The following is a 17,282-nucleotide window of genomic DNA, read 5'->3' as shown; positions in this document are numbered from 1 at the left end:
TCCTCAAATTCAATCCTCGCAATTCTAGGAGGTTGATTTTACAGATGAGATAGCCGAGGCTGAGAGGGGCCGAGTAACTTGTCCTACTGAAAGGCCAAATTTGGAATACAAAGATGGGGATCCCTACTTGGGCAGCCCTCCCAGCCCAAGGGGCAGCAGCAGACCCAGCAGCACTAATTTTGTGCTGCGTGAAAAGCCAAGGTTCTGGAGGAGGGCAGAAGGAGGGGACCAACTAGTTAGGGGAGTCCGGAGGCTCAGAGGAGTCAACTTTGAAGGTTGTGGGAGAGGAGAGCTACAGGTGAGAGAAGGTGGGAGTGGGTGCAGAGCTTTGCAAAGGGAGTCCAGGAAGCGGAGAGCCCAGAGGGCTGGGAGGCCAAGAGGGGGGTTGAGGAGAGGTCTCAAGGGTGGTGATTGCTCAGACCTGGCCCTGTGCCCGGCAGGAAGGCCGGGAAGGGTCCTGAAGCAAGGCAGCGACCTGGCCAGAGTTGCATTTTAGTTGCCTGTGGGCAGGGGGAAGGCAGGGGAAGCTCAGAGCGCTCTCCCATGCTCTACCCCTGGGACCCAGCATTCCCCAACACGGCTTTCTAGACTTTCTATTACTCGTGGTCTCCGGATTCCTCACAGAGCCAGTTTCCTCCTCCCTTTGGGCTCTGCATTTTGGGCATGTTCCCAATTGCTCCTCCTCCCTCTCCCATCCAGACAGAAAGCGTAGTGGTTATGAGCCTGGGCCTCAGAATCAGACAGCTCTGGATTTAAATCCTGGCCGTCCTGCTTATTACGTGACTGTGACTGAAGGCACGGAACTTGAACTCTCCTAACTCTATTGCCTTATTTGTAAAGTGGAGATGTGATCAGTCATCCTCAGGGCATAAAGGAGCTACGGGTGTACAGAGTTCTTAACCGCAGTGCCTGCCCTGTAGGAAGTCTCAACGTATGGTCTTTATTTTTTGGTGCCTTTTTAAAAGACATATAGCCATTCATATGGGAGGTTGGACACCACCTTGAGAAAGCATTTCCATTTATTCTAGGTGGGCTCCTAGGGCATTGGGGTGGGGTATGACAAGGACCAGGGAAACAGCTAGAAACAAATACAGGGCTGAGAAGGATATGGCTTCCTCCCAGAAATATTCCTCCTGCAAGATTTTATGGACCCTTGTGTGGTCACAACAGGGTCACCGAGAGCTTTTCTTAACTTGACTAATTGTCCAGGGCACTGTCCATCCTCCATTGTATCTCAAAATCATTAATGCTTACTCTGCACCCAAGGATCTCAGACTTTGTCACCCCCCTGGCCATCACCCTCCCTTCTGGTTCTACCTCAGCCCAAGGTGGACTAGAAATATAAATTGTGCAATGCTCACACTCATACCGTGGCACCAGGCTTCTCAGAAGCTTCTGCTAGGAGAACACAAAGCCATAGGTTAGTTATGGGATCTCATCCTTGCCTTCAGTGATAGGTCATTTAAAACATTTTATAAAAAACAAGCAGCCATAGTATTAACATAAAATGCAAAATATGCCTGCATTTAACACTCAGCTAAGTCATTCTGGTTTTTTGGGAGTCACTTTGGGCTAAGAACTTACACTGGAGGGGCCTGCTCCCTCTCCTCTCATTACAATTACCTTGGTGAAAAGGTTTGAGAGGCCCTGTCCTTGGGTCTGTCTGACCTTGGGCCTCATGTGGCTCTGGTTCAGCTGGGGATGCCTGAGATGCAAGCTCAGACTCTGGGGGAGCAGATGGGTAGATCCACTTGTAGAGTCCAAAGCCCAGACCCCCAAGTGGGACAGAAGAAACAAAGACCATGCACTCCACCCCTTGCACCCCATCACAGCTGAAAATGCCCCTGAGCTTTCAGAGGCTGTTTGGCCAGATTCTGGAGCCCAAGAGCGGAAGTGGAGTGTCAATGAAACCAGGGAGGGAAAGCCAGAGGCTGCATATGAACATCCTCCTCTAATACCTATATGGCAGGAAGAAGCCGCTGAGCGGTCCTCTCTGTCCCAGAGTGCTGGGGCAGTCCTGTTCCAAAGCAGTACTTTGGGAGATTAAGTCCATCTGGGTCCAATCAACCCCCAAATCAGCCTTCCCCTTGTTGGCAGCATCAAGAATGGCAGGGCAAAAGCTAAATGAGAAACTGCGGCGGCAAGTTTGCAGCCAACTCGGAAACTTTTCAAGAAACATCCTCGTTGCTAATAACATGCTGGGGGCTGGCTGGGATTCTAGGATTAGTGCTCAGGAGATAGAAACGGGTAACAACGGGGGAGGTGTGATCTTTCCCAAGTGCCACACCAGGTATTAAAATAAACAGGCTCTTGCCTCCTGGAGCTGGGGGTGGCAGGGAAAAGATATCTGGGTCCAGGCAAAATCAGAAAAAGCATCAATGCATGAGGTGGGAGTAGGAGGGCTCAAACCTGGGAGTCCTCAACTGTTTTCAGGGTTCAGAAACAACGTACCGGAGATCTCAGTATTTCCTAGTTGCCATTCTGGGGGCTGCGAAGGACGGTGCCATGGAAGGTGAAAGTCTGGGGCCAGTGTGGCCTGCTCTTAGTTCTACATCCTGGTAACTTGGGGGCTTAGCAGGGCCGGCCACTGGCCTGGAGTCTGAGTGCAGAGGGATGGGGAGGGCCTATTACAGAACTTTCAGTTGAACTCAAAGGGAAAGCTGTATTGTCTGGGGGTAAGGACACACACAGGAAGTCAAAAGATGTGGGTGGGTCTGCCACACCTCCCCTGAAAAGTGGAGATAATGCTGGATTCATGGGGTAGGCAGGTGTCGTGTGCATGAAAAGTGCTTTACCATTTTTTTTTTTAGTATGATTCCAGGCAACTTGCATTTTATCTGGCAACTTTGTGGGTTTTTGTTGTTGTTGTTATTTTTAAAAACTGAAGTATAGTTGACATACAATATATTCCTTTCAGGTGCACAACACAGTGATTCGACAATTACACACATTATGAAATCTTCACCACAGTATGTGTAGTTACCATCTGTCACCACGCAAAACTTTCACATCACTGACAGTATTCCCTATGCTGTTCACCCTGTGACTTATTTTGTAACAAAGTTTGCACCTCTTAATCCCCTTCTCCTATTTCTGCTGATACCCCCCACTGTCCAAGTGCTTTAGCATTTTTTCACCTGTTACAGGAACACCAGCATTCCTTTAAGTAGGCACACAGGTGTGTCTTTCTTAGGCAGTTGATTTTCAACCCCAGCTGCAGTGGAAACGCCGGGAGTTTTTTTTAAAATGCAGATTTCCCCCAGGCCCCACCCCAGCCTGGCTGAGCAGAAATCATCAGTTTAAAAAAAAAAAAAAAAAAAGAAATCATCAGTTTTTGAAACCTGAGATGTGGTATTAACGTGCACCCAGGGTGAGAGCCTGGGCGGGGTGGGGCGCGCGACTGGCCAACTGTCAGTGGAGCATGCCATTCTTGATCTCAGGGTTGTCGGTTCGAGCCCCACGTTGGGTGGAAATTAAAATCTTAAAAAAAAAAAAAGTTGAGAGCCTCTGCCCTGAGAGTTTGCCCAACCTGAAATTCTTCTTAGTTGGTGAATCCAGACGGATCTCAGGAAGGCCCATCTCTCTTCATTTCTTTGACCTTGAACCTCAACAAAGACCACCCTGGCCCCACTACTTCCCGTGTCATTCCTGTCTCAGCTTGAGCTAACTGCAAACCAGAAACATGGTGACAAGCAAAAAGTTGCTGGCTGCCAAAGACAGTTCGTTCATGGAGTTTGGACACCCAAGTAAAAAAACAGCTACTGCTGAGCACTGCGCAAAGCAGCTTACACACATTCACTCTAGAGGTGACAGGTTGGGGACGAATATCTATGGGTATCTTGGTGTTGGATCCCTTAGCCTCCTTACCCCGCTCCAGGTTGTGAGACTTCGGAGGCCCTCGCTCATCAGAATCTAGGGTGGGGCCTCTAGCTTGACAACACCTGGGTCCTGGGCTCCTGCGATGCAGGTGACTAGACTTGAACTCCTAGGGAAGCTTGCTTTCAAGCCTTAATTCTATTCACTTGGGAACACACGAGCCCCGAGTTCAGGTCCCAGCGGCTTTTTATACATTTCGAGATGAATCGTCCTGGGTAACAGGAAACTGGTGAGTAGCTCTGCTGGGCTGCTTCTGCCGCTGGGACCCTGGGCCAGGGGCCCTAGCAGGGAATCTGCCAGGGAACAGACTGGCTCCTGTGAGCACTTCCGGCCTGTGGTGCTGATATGGGGCTTGGTTAACAGAAGCCTCCGCAAAAGGTATAGGATTCTTCCTCAGGTCAATCTTAATTTCATCTGGCTAAATCCCTGGGAGGGTTGGGGCCGCTGAAAGAAAAGTTCTAGTAGTATGGTTCTTAATGCCCCATCCCTCTCCTGGGCAGCAGTGTTGTGTCCTAGAGCGTCCATTCTGGGAACAAAGTACAGACCACAAACTTCATTTTGTGTAAATGAGTTTACTGACGAAGACACAAGGTCAAGCTTCCCCCCCAGCCCCCACCCACCCCAAGAACAGATCCCAACAACCAAAGAATGATAAGCATTCCTAGGCCACATTTACCCCTCCCACTCCCAATTTCTCTCCAGAGTCCCAAGCTTCACAACATAGACACACGTGACAGGCTCGGGCGAGGACAGACACTCAGGGAATCTCTGACCAGCAAGAGTTCTGGGTGTGTGTGTGTGTGCTTCCCTGCCCTTTGTATGACACCAGCGGACGTTACAAAGACATACTGAGGCAGAGGAGAGAATGGAGGGCAATCTTCACTCCGTCTCCCCACTTCGGCCGGGCTCGATGCGGACCAAAAGGGAAGCTGCAGTGGAGGCAACAGGTGCTGTCTCTTCAGGAGAGAGGTCCTCTTCCACGGAACAGAATCCCTCCCTAACCGCTCGGGGGGGGGGGGGGGGCAGTGGGAGGCAGGCTTCCCAAGGCGCGGCGCGAAGAATTCCCGGATTGGCTCAGTCCAGGGAGCCGAGAACAGTAGCTATTACCCATCGCTGCTGGGGAGGCTGACAGAAGCCTCGTTTCAGGGGCCGAGGGCCATACTCTGGCATAAACTGTCTTCTGTCTGCTTAGCTGACACGCACTTCCTTGTGGAATTACAGTTTGCTCTGAGTGAGAACACGGTACTTGTAGTGTGAACCTTCTTTACTGCCTGCGTCCATCTGACTCCACGAATGATTTCCCGACAAGGAAACGATCAACCTGCTTTTCCACCCGACACACAGGCAACCTACCGACCCCCCACACATTTTTCCTGTGCTACTTCCTACTCTCCACGTGCCTCAGGGGCAGTGAGGGCAGGACGCTAGTTCCTCCCTCTTCCCCGTACCCCTGCCCCAGTCATTCTTCTCGTGGAGTCTCCAGGCTTAGGAAACTGCTTTGGGGGACCCACTCCCCCTATGCTCTGTAACTGGTATGAATCAGGGTTATTTCAGTCATGACAGGGCTGTGGGGTGGCTTCTGCTCTTGTTTTCTAGGGTTCCTCCTCTTGGACTCATGCCAAGGTCTGAGTTCAACATGAGCCCTTTGGGACCCGAAGTGCCTCTGACTTGGGTGGGGCAGCTGAGAAGGGCGGTCGTGTTCATGGATCCTGAATACTGGGTACCAGGCAGTGTGACAAGTGCCCAGAGATGTAACAGTGTGAACACTGCTACAGTTGGTGCTTTGGGCACAAAGCATTCTTTGACAAAACACACCCAAAGTGTCAAGGAAGGGGATTTCACACCTCCCCAGCTTCTGAGAGAGGACAAGACTGCCTGACCCTCCGAGATGGTCTCAACTGGTGTGGAGCCTAAGTGACAGGGCAGATCGGAGAGCTAATGGGATCAAATGAGTCTGTGACCTCTCTAAGCTCACTCTGTCTCACTTCGTCTGCACCCGCCCTGCTGGCCTCAAGGACTGTGGCTCCAGAAGCATGTGGGGAAACGTTTAGTTACTCTCTCATTCTGGCATCTGGGTTTACCTTCCAGTAATTGAAGAGAGATACTCTGCTGCCACCTGATGCCAATGAATGGAGTGCCAAAATCAGTAGGGAGTACAAGAAGAGCCACAAAGAAAACAGGCACAGAGAAGGCAAGAGGAAGGCATTGAAGAAAGGAAAATTAGTGAAAATTTCACTAAGAAATACATTAGTGAAAATGTAGTGAAAACAACATTGATGGGGATTTAGGAGACCCAGTCCCCCACCCCCCAACAGCTAAAAGGCCTCAGGCAGTTAACATCTGTTTTGCCTTTTGTCTTTTTCCATTTTAGGAAAACCAGGGTTGGGTAAGTTATTACTTAAAGTCTGTTTCAACTCTAAAACCATGATTTTAGATCTGAATCGGACCTGAGAATTAAATTAAATCCAGGGCAGGGAGTGGGGGCAGCATATTTTGGTTCCTGTTACCCATCTCTACGAAAATTCCTTGATCGGTGTGAACTGTGGGTTAGATCGAGGGAAAGGAATGTAGTAAGTTCTAATTTCTCTCAGCTTTAGCTGAGAGGCCCTATTTCCTGCCCCCTGAAGCCCCCTTCAAGGAAGACCCCCATTCCCGACTGTAGAGCCATAAAATGAGACGATAGGACGGGTTAGGTGTAATCACAAGGAAAGGGAGTTTGGAGAGAGAAAAAAAAGTGAAAACCCACATAACCAGGGACAAGGTTGCCACAGATAAGAGAACCCCTCCCAGGGTGGGCAAAGGACCGTGTCTCTTCCTCCAGGACTGTGCGGTTCATGGCGGTCGGTTGTTTTCACACTTTCTACCAGATACGCTATTCCCTCCACTTCTCATATGTACAAAAATATAATACAATAAAGTGCAGTTTATGTTTCAGTGACACTTTTCCTTGCTTTAATATTTTTTGTCTTTTTCTGCTTTTGAAATGAGCTCTCAATTACAAAATATCAAACTACACTATGGAGAAGCTCACAAGTAAGGACAGATCGCAGAGGCAGGTGGCAAGAGGTGGGGTGTGATCGAAGCAGTGGTTACAAATTTTCACAGGAAGCTAAAATTATCCAACAGGTTGTGCCCTAATGTTAGCACAGGTTAGACTAGTCACTACCTTGGTGGGCGGCCTCAGTGTGTTTGGGTTCAGATTCTACACGGCAATATGATTTCTTCCAGTTAAGAGTTCTTGGCTTGCACCAATCACAGGGTGGCCGGAGGGCCCCGGACCAGTCCATTAGTTTTTCAAAATGCTGTCGTAGACCTGATAGATGTACTGAGAGACTTCGGGAGCTCTACATTTCAGTGACAGCTGTTAGGAGGAAAAGGAGAAGATTAGGATGGAGGCTGGCATGAGCTCAAAAGGTATCCAAGACTCAGTTCAAGAAAATCTCTTTCTGATTCAAAGAGAGAGGAGCTTCTATCACTGAGAAGCCAAACCAGGAGATTCTGTTAAGAAGTTCTATGGGTTTTACATTTTCAATTTAATCAATGTCAAGTTGTGCTGTGTTTCCATCTACATTCTCTGTGGGACCATGAAGTTAGGAATACTGACACTAAATACCAAGAGTAATACTAAACACAGCAAAACCCCTGACTGTAGGGGCACAGCTGCTCCAAGGCTTTGCTAAGAGTCACAGGGGTTATTACCAAATGAGAAAGGAAGGGCTAAACCCTAACTCGCTGGGGGTCACTTCAGCTGCCTGCCCCAGCCTCCCACTCAAACAAGGATGCTTAGGTCAGGCCCAGTCCAGGAGGGTGTACAATCGAGAGAAATAAAAGTGAGGTCCTTTCTGTATTACACTGAGGACAGCAAACACGCTGCGAGGGAAGGAAAACAAGAACACAAGAGACTTAGTATAAGCAGACAGCAATTCCTGGCAACAGCTTCCTCATGTACCTGCAGCCTCCTCCAACAGGCAAAACGGACACTCCTGCCGCCTCGCTTCTTCCAGCCTCACAGTCACCAACCCAACACGGAAACAGTTAACACGATTTCAGTGTTGAACACTGAGGTTTTCACTTTGGGGGTCAATGAGCACAAAACTTAAACCCAGATTTGAAATCTTCTTATCAGATTAGGACAAATATTATTGACAATAACATAACAGTAGAAGCCTGCAAACTGCGTTTAGAACCAGAAAATTTAACGTTTGCTTTCTGCATTACAGACACCATTGTCCGCCTTTATTAGGGCAGACAGGCAGAAGTTGTCTTTCGCCACATAGCCCTATGAGATTTGAGATTATTTTACCTCTTTATTCTCAGAGACACCAGATGATTTCACACAGTACACAAAAGGTGAGAATATTTTTGGCAAAAATATCAAGATATTGGTCAGCCCTGAATTTCTTGAAAAAAACTCACATCCTCAAACTGAAAGTCAAATTTAAAAAATACAAAGAACAGGGGCGCCTGGCTGGCTCAATTGGTAGAGCATGTAACTCTTGATCTCAGGGTTGTGAGTTCTAGCCCCACCTTGGGCACAGAGATTACTTAAAAAAAACCCAAAAGGCAAAAAATAAAACAAAACCAACCAAACAAAAGAACATCAAAAGAGGCTCTATTTATTTACAGCTTTAATAGTCAGTTTCTAAGGCACTTCCAAAGTTGCTGCTTGACATTAATCAGGAAGACAATTCTGACAAATGTAAAAACACACACACACACACACACACACACAAACTCCCAAACAAAAAACCCCAACTACTTTAAGAGTATAAATATGCATAGAAAACAGCTCCCTACTTCGGTCAAAGCAGCAGCTATAGGCATGTCCCTGACTTTCAAGCTCCCTATAGAGGCAATCCTCCTCCACAGTCTCTCCACTGTCAGTGTTGAGGAAAATTCTTGTGGGAGAGTAAGTGGGTTCAGAAGAGGAGGAGGAGAGGAAGCTAAAAAGAATAAGAACAGCCTTTGGGAGTTAACTCTCAGACTAAAGAGGGGTGGTTCCTCTCCCCCCAAAATATTTCTTCCATATCTTTGTAATAATACTTGAAGATCTACCAGTTGGGAGACTGAATTTTTTTTTTTTTTTTTTTGGTTCATGACTGATAAGGAAATGTTGCCTTCCTCTACAAAAACCCGATCTGCCAAGGCTAGCACTGGGGGGGTGGGGGGGGGAGTAGTCATGGACTGATCAGGCCTGGACTCTTGAGTTTCTGCTGCTCTCTGGGGGGGGTGTTGATGAGGAAGAATCAATCTCTCCCTCTCTCTCCCCTTATATCATACTACCCCCAACCCAACCCTGGCCTGCCAAGCCATGCCAACCTTTAACAAAGGGTCAGGTTTAGACTTAAACTCATCCTTGCTTTCCAACTAGTACAGCTAAGACAAGCTAGAATGAATTAAAAAAAAAAGAAAAGAAAAAGGATTTTGCTAATTACTGAAGAAAGTAAAAAAGGGAAACATACATAAAGAACAAAGCAGCTAAATAATGTGACTTATAAAATAAAGCTAGGACTCTGGGTCTCATTTTGTATGACTCCTAAGGGAAAAGAGACCTTACTAGGGTTTTAACTTTTGAACTGCTGGTCTATTTATGCGACACATCTTTAATACCAACCACTCAGGAATGTCACCCAACTAGACCCATCAAGGAAAGAAGAATCACCTCTCATGGCTAAGTAAGCCAAGGACTTAACACATCCACTTCTGGTTTACAGTCTGGAACACTTTCCCACCAGAGACAATTTATCTTTCCAAATAAGATGTAGTTACTTGGAATGATGGGGCCTCATCCTTATAGGATAAACGTTTAAATACTATAAGGACTGGGTGGGGGGTGGGAATAATTTATTAACCTCTTAGGAGGCTAAGGGACCACTGGTCCTCCTGCTATTAGTACTGGCTCAACCAGATTTCCTTCCTCCTCAATACTGGAGACAGATCAATATTGTAATGGGTGTTTAGGGTGATGGAGAGAAGGGAAGGGGCCCAAGGGATTCTGAAGTCTGCAGCACCATTTAGGTGAATGGATTAGGTCTGTGTCAGATGCTGTGAGGGAAAATTTGGATTGTTCTGTGGGCAGAAGGACCCAGTCACCAGATGGATGGAAAACAGGAAAGAGGGCAAGGAAGTATAAACAAATTTACCATTTATAAATATAAGGAAAGAAGGGAGGTGGGTGTGGCTATAAAAAGGCACCGTGAGTCAGGGCACCTGGGTGGCTCAGTGGGTTAAGCATCCAACTCCTGATTTTGGCTCAGGTCATGACCTCAAGGTCATGAGATCAAGCCCCACGCTGGGCTCTCTGTTCAGCGGGGAATCTGCTTAAGATTCTCTCCCTCCCTCTCCCTCTCCCCCTACTCTTGCTCTCTCAAATAAATAAATCTTTAAAAAAAAAAGGCACCATGAGGACAAAATCCCACTGGATTATTTCTTACAACTGCACATAAACCTATAACTATCTCAAAATAAAAATTAAAAAAATATATAGGGGGCCCTTTCCTTTTGCAGCCCTTACTGAAGCACCAGCAGCCAAATGAAGTTCAATCCCTTTGTGACTTCTGACCAGAGCAGTAACCGTAAAAGGCATTTCAATGCACCCTCCCACATTTGCAGGAAGATTATGTCTTCCCTGCTTTCCAAAGAGCTGAGACAGAAGTACAATGTGCAATCCATGCCCATCCGAAAGCATGATGAAGTACAGGTTGTGTGAGGACACTTTACAGAGGTCAGCAAATTGGCAAAGTCGTCCAGGTTTACAGGAAGAAATACGTCATCTACACTGAACGAGCGCAGCGAGAGAAGGCGGATGGACAACTGTCCATGTGGACACTCACCCTGGCAAGGTGGTTAGCACTAGGCTCTAAGTGTACAAAGACCGCAAAAAGATCCTCGAACAGAAAGCCAAATCTCACCAAGTAGGAAAGGAAAAGGGCAAATATAAAGAAGAAACAACTGAGAAGGAGCAGGAGTGAAGTAATCTTATATACGACTTTAAATAAAAACTGTTAAGATGAAAAAAAATATTTATGTAGGTGAAGAAATGTCCTTCAACAGGTGAATGGGTAAGCTATGGTATATCCATATGGGGGACCACTACTTGGTCATAAAAAAGAACTACAGATACACACTAACAACCTGGATGAACGTCAAGGGTATGGTGCTAAATGGGAAAAATAAATCTCAAAAAAGGTTTCACACTGTAAGAATTTAAATTTATATAACACTCTCAACATGACAAAATTATAGTAATGGAGAAAACATCAGTGGTTGCCAGGGCTTAGGGCTGGGTGAGAGTCTATAAAGGGAAAGCAAGAACAGAATTTGTCCATGGTGATGGAATGGTTCTATGTCCTGACGGTGGTGGTGGTTATACAAGTCTACACACACGTGATGAGACTGCACAGTGCTGTACACTCCCAGACCACCACCATCAACAACAAAATATAGTAATGTACGACTTGGAAAAATCTGAGTAAGGTCTATAGTTTAGCTAATAGTGTCGTACCAACATCAATCCCCTGTTTGAAAATGTAGTATGGGGGCGCCTGGCTGGCTCAGCTGGTAGAGCATGCAACGCTCCATCTCCAGGTCATGAGTTCAACCCCATGTTGGGCATGGAGCCTACTTAAAAAAAGAAAAAGAAAAAAAAAATGTACTATGGGTGTGTAAGATGTTATCAATGGGGAAAACTGGGTGAAGGATACATGGGAACTTGGAACTATTTTAAAATTTTTTTGTGGGTCTCAAATTATTTCAAAATAAAAAGTTAAGAAATTTTAAATTATGTTTAAGACGGTGACATTAAGAGGTCCTTCTCAAAATTCTCGCTATCCTTACAATGAATATGGTAGGAAGGGTCAAGAGATAACCTGAATTCTAAGCACAACACACCTACCAACAAATTACATGATCCTGGAAAAAGTTGCTAATCATTCTTTTTTTTTTTTTTTTTTTTAAGAGATGGGGAGAGAGGGTGCCTAGGGGGAGAGGGAGAGAATCGTAAGTAGCCTCCACGCCCAGCACGGAGCCCAATATAGGGCTCGATCTCACAACCCTGAGATCATGACCTGAGCCAAAATCAAGTCGGACACTTGAACTAACTGAGCCACCCAGGTGATCAAGTCGCTAATCATTCTTAACTTTGGTTTCCTCATCTGCATACTAGGAGTAATCAGCTTCTTTAACTTAGCTGAGATGAAAGATTGTATACAATAAGATGGTGGATGATAAACAAAACAAAACACACACACACTCTCTCTCTTTGAGCACATTTCTAAGGAAGAAAATGGGAGTTATTTTACAAGACCTTGATTTTACAGTGAAGACCAGCCCTTCCAGGAACAGCACAGAAGGGCTTTTTCCTTTCTTAGGGAACTCAAAGTAAATGATGGGGTAGTTTCTTTCCAAAAAAGACAAGACTGTTGGAGGACAAGGTGGGTGGGAGGAGTGTCTACTTCATGGAGGAAGCCTGAAGTTTCCCACTCACAAAAATCTAGCTTGATAGGACCGAGCATGCGTGCGCGCGCACACACACACACACACTCTCTCTCTCTCTCTCTCTCCCAGCTGCTTCAAGGGAGGGAACTAGTGGGGAAAACATCAAGAATTCTCAGTTTTGGGTGGTACTATTCCCTTGATGAATGCTAATGAAAACAGACTTGGCTGTTAAAATAAAGGAATGCGGTCATAGGCTTTTCTCAGCTAAATGGCTAAAATGCCCCCTTAGTCTTCTGTTCAGCTTCCTCAGTTATTCAATATTGAACGGTATTCTCTTCCGTCCCTTCCTTCAAAACAGCCTAAGAAGCTTCAAAGATAACCAAAGAATAAGATATTGTCCCCAACCCAAGGGCTTTTATTTTACAACAGGCGATGACAGGCAGCATCCTATTGGGAGATCACACTTCACAACAGCAAACACATGTCCGGTGCCTGCAGTGTAGTCTTTGTTGTTCAAGGCAATCGCTCCTGCTCTAAAAATATTGCCAGGATTTTAATTTTAGTCCAGTATGGTCCTGAAGGAGTTTTTCCAAACTACAGTCCCCTTGCAGCCTTCCAAAGGTGTGCCCCAGTTTGCCTCACCTTTCTCAGCACGGTCTTTGGGGCATACATGCTGCTAAAAAAAAGGCTCATGTGTCTAGGACTCTGACAGCCTTAGGTCATGAACTCTTAAAGGCAGGAAAGAAGGCCTTCTTGAAATGAGCTATGGAGACAACCCTCTCTGAGAGCAGCTTGTCAGAGCACCACATGCACAGTACTGTGAGTCACTCAGCATATACCAGGGGAAGGAGTACCGCTGCACTCCTTAGGGAAGGTCTTCCAAGGAGGTCACTGGGGACTTCTTGATTGACTGCTTGTTTTGGCTATCTGGGGTGTGAAGCGCCTCCTCCAGGTCTTTCCACCATGCTAAGAACCCATCTCATCTACCTCGAGAAAGGACTTACCGTATAATTTGGGTTTCCTGGCTGGATACGTAGCTCAGCCAAAATCCAAATACCATTCGTGAGCTTCAGGGATTGGTACAGCATGTCCTGCCCTTCCACATTCCTCTTGGCAATAGTATAAACATTGTTGTTTTGCAATTTGCTGGAAACAGTGTCTAGGAACACAGATTCAAAATTCAACACCTTCAATTAAAGTATCAAACAAATGCACTTTTCTGACATCCTTACGAGCCAGGTTACACGTGTACATAGTCTCCTGAGAAGTGCCGTCACGCACACACGCACGCACACATTTCAGAAGGCCCTTCTCCCACAATAGCACAGGGTGAGGAAGAGGCTCCGGAAGTGCCTAACAGATTCCAGGACAGAAAACAGAGTAAGGTGCAACTAAACACTAGTGAAAATATTACCTGTGGAGATTATGGCGGGTCAGCAGAGTGGGTAATCTTTTTTTTTTTTTTTAAAGATTTTATTTATTTATTTGACAGAGAGAGACACAGTGAGAGAGGGAACACAAGCAGGGGAAGTGGGAGAGGGAGAAGCAGGCTTCCCGCAGAGCAGGGAGCCCGATGTGGGGCTCGATCCCAGGACCCTGGGATCATGACCTGAGCCGAAGGCAGACGCTTAACGACTGAGCCACCCAGGTGCCCCGCAGAGTGGGTAGTCTTAAACTAGGTGCTACACAGATAAAAATACTCCGAAGAGGGCAAGGACAGCAATGAATGTATGGGTGGTGCCACGGTGACTGCCGTGTTGGCATTCATTTCTGGAACACTGATCCCAGAGCTACAGGGATACACAGACTGATGACCAAAGGGACACACAGACTGATGACCAAATCCACATTTACTCTCTACTTCACTGTGAGCCACTCTGGACTCATGTGCCAGGATCAGAAAAGGGCACAGAGTTGCAGAAATCCTGCAAGTCAAGTTTATTAACCTGGATCCTTAAAAAAAAAAAAGATTTCTTAAGCCTGCAGGGAATATCATGCCTCCAAATAAATAAAGAAAAAGTCTCAACAAAAGACTAAGAAAGTACGAAGTTGCGCTAAGATGACTGCCACCAGGCTCTATATACCCTGAGCTGTCATAGCAGAGGCCTCTGGAGTCACCAACCCAGGGTGAGAACAGGTTGGTGTTTGGGGTCCTCCCTGTGACTACCACATCAAAGAGACATGAAGGTCTGCAATGAAAGGTCATTTCGCTCTCCTTGTTCTCTCACTGCTAAGAGGAGAGATGCCGAAGCATCAGAAAAAGAAACTTGAAGAATAGAGATGATAGACACTGCTTCTTTGTTGATAAGTTTAGGATGTTCATTTCTGATGAGAATTCGAAATTACTTGTGCTGACTTCAGGAGTTCTCCACATAAAAATCCATCCTATTCTGTTGTGCTCTCTAGGAAAAGGATGCCATGATGGCTGGCCTCCCTGCTCTCCTAGAGAAGCTCTCTGAGCACAGGGACCCTGGCGTTTTTCATCGCTGTGCCTCCCACGGTACCTGGGATATAAGAGGTACTTGCCATCAACCCCCGTGAAGAAGCCTCTGACTCTGGGGCTGGAGATGCCGGGCTAGATGTACTGCCATTGGCATTAGAAACCCCCACCTGCTTGGATGCTGGCTAATTTTGGAAGCAGTTCTTCCTCTCATGTCTTTTCCTCACATTCAAACCAATGAGAGCTCAGGGGAGGAGGCACAAAAGGCCAGTCACTAAACATTTGCACCACATTTAGTTGTGACTTGACTCTTTGCCTTTTCCCTCCAAGGTTTTCACCAACAACAAGCAGAGCAGCTATAGCTTAAGAACCGGCTATCTTTGAGGAGCTCAAAAGTCTATCTCTGGGTTGTTATATGCAATACGTGGAGGAGGGGGCCTCCACGTGCTTTTTAATCACCTTCTCAGGGGTCAGGCAGTTCTGCCACCTTGGTTCCCATAATGAAGGGCTCTTGCAGCTTAGACTGAGTTGCTAGGCAACACCACCAGCTGGAGTTTGGCTAATGCGTTTTGACAGGAATGTCTTGTTTTAAGACATGGGGGGCTTGTTTTTTTTTTTTTTTAAGATTTTTTATTTATTTATTTAACAGAGAGAGACACAGCGAGAGAGGGAACACAAGCAGGGGAAGTGGGAGAGGGAGAAGCAGGCTTCCCGCTGAGCAGGGAGCCCAATGCGGGGCTCAATCCCAGGACCCCAGGATCATGACCTGAGCCGAAGGCAGACACTTAACGACTGAGCCACCCAGGCACATGGGGGGCTTGTTTTAAGTTGTAAAATCCATTCCTAACTTTCAAGGCTCCTGCCCATTTCCAAGGAAACAGAACACACACACAGGAGCCTTTACTGAAAAGCCGCCTTGCTGTACAGGCACAGACATATTCTAGACCGTGGATATAGCAAAGCCCAAGTTCCTACAGACTTCTCGTCATGTCACCACTTACGGAAGAGAGGACAGGCTAAGAAATGGAAGCACACAAACACATTCAGCCTTCCAAAATTAGAAAACGGGGCAAACAGCCAGGTAGAACAAACAAGTTGAATGAAGGTAAACTTTAATTCATTTAGGAAACATTCTGGCCAGAGACCTGGCTCTGCTCCTACAGAATGGCTGTACAGAATTTCTACCAGAAGACTAAATGAAGGGAGGGCTCTAGAACATAAGTATGTGTGAGTCAATTTTTTTTTTTAAAGATTTTGTTTGAGAGAGAGAGAGCGCACAAGCAGGGAGAGTGGCAGGCAGAGGGAGAAGCAGGCCCCCGCTAAGCAGGGAGCCTGGCATGGGACTCAATCCCAGGACCCTGGGATCATGACCCGAGCCAAAGGCAGATGCCCAACCAACTGAGCCACCCAGGCGCCCAATTTTTATAAATCTTAGATATTAGGTTTAGCTTGAGGATATAGAGATGAAAGGGTAATGAGACTATGCTAAATGTTCCAGTTAAGAATACCAACGGGAACCAGATGTAAGGAGGCTTCCCAGCCACACTGAGATACATTTTTTTTAAGTTTGTTTGTTTATTTATTTTTTAAAGATTTTATTTATTTATTTGACATAGAGAGAGAGCGACAGCAGGAACACAAGCAGGGTGAGTGGGAGAGGGAGAAGCAGGCTTCCCGCAGAGCAGGGTGCCCGATGCAGGGCTCGATCCCAGGACCCTGGGATCATGACCTGAGCCAAAGGCAGACGCTTAACAACTGAGCCACCCAGGCGCCCCTATTTATTTATTTTTTTTTAGTAATCTCTACATCCAGCGCTGGGCTCAAACTCACGACCCTGAGGACAAGAATCGCATGCTCTTCCGACTGAGCCAGCCAAGTGCCTCTTGACTGGGATACACTTCTTGACAAGATATCATAGTTTTTCCTTTTACACACCTGAACTCCTGGGAAATCAGATGTAATCTTACCACTGTTGTGAGAATCTGAGAATGAGAAGGAAATGTAAAGACATGGAGCTCTGCCCCAAAGGAGAGAGTAAGAAAAGATGTCAAATAGGTTTATATTTGCTTCCAGTTGTGATTTCTTCTGGTTCGTCTTCTTTCCCAAAGTTGGCTCTTTGAGTCTGGGGCCTAAACTCTGAGGAGGTGTGAATGTGGTCTTCAGCTTCCTACTTTAGCTAAGGTCACATTTCTTCCAGAAGCAGTAAGAGGGAGGATGGTACTCGTATTAGAGAGTGGAAAGGGGAAATTTGCACTTGGGGCCAACCAAATCCAAAACTAGTATGACTGCCAAAAACAACACTTTTTACTGCTTGAGCAACCAAACTATATTTAAGTGCTGGCCAGCGAAGCATTTCATTTATGAAATGTCCCAAAGATAGGGAGGATTACAGCAAACCAGAGAAACAGAACTCACCCCTACCTAAGTCCCCACACCAGAAGAAAGATCCGTCCCTTACTGTAGTGCCTAACTAGTGTTTAGAGACACAATATGCCACTGAGCTTTTCAGAATAAACAATTTAAAAAAACA

At 46.4% G+C, this 17,282-nt stretch overlaps 1 protein-coding gene and 1 pseudogene across 3 annotated transcripts in view; one reads left to right on the top strand and one right to left on the bottom strand.

Moving 5' to 3' along the window:
* Window positions 1-6,794: 6,794 nt before the first annotated feature.
* Window positions 6,795-17,282, bottom strand: part of AP2B1 (adaptor related protein complex 2 subunit beta 1) — a 128,118-nt gene continuing 117,630 nt past the window's right edge. For all 3 annotated transcript variants that reach the window (XM_064582727.1, XM_064582729.1, XM_064582728.1), the window contains 2 exons: window positions 13,317-13,471; window positions 6,795-7,237 (listed from right to left, as the gene is read on the bottom strand). In XM_064582727.1, coding sequence (XP_064438797.1) covers window positions 7,163-7,237; window positions 13,317-13,471 — 230 coding nt within the window. In that variant the 3' untranslated portion in view covers window positions 6,795-7,162. The remainder of the gene's footprint in view (window positions 7,238-13,316; window positions 13,472-17,282) is intronic.
* LOC123854252 (large ribosomal subunit protein uL24-like) lies at window positions 10,409-10,847 on the top strand (annotated as a pseudogene).

Source organism: Mirounga angustirostris, unplaced genomic scaffold (genome assembly GCF_029215605.1).
Source record: "Mirounga angustirostris isolate CCGP_5_RB_7025 unplaced genomic scaffold, mMirAng1.0.hap1 SCAF_17, whole genome shotgun sequence".
Taxonomy (NCBI): domain Eukaryota; kingdom Metazoa; phylum Chordata; class Mammalia; order Carnivora; family Phocidae; genus Mirounga; species Mirounga angustirostris.
This window is presented reverse-complemented; position numbering and strand designations above follow the sequence as displayed.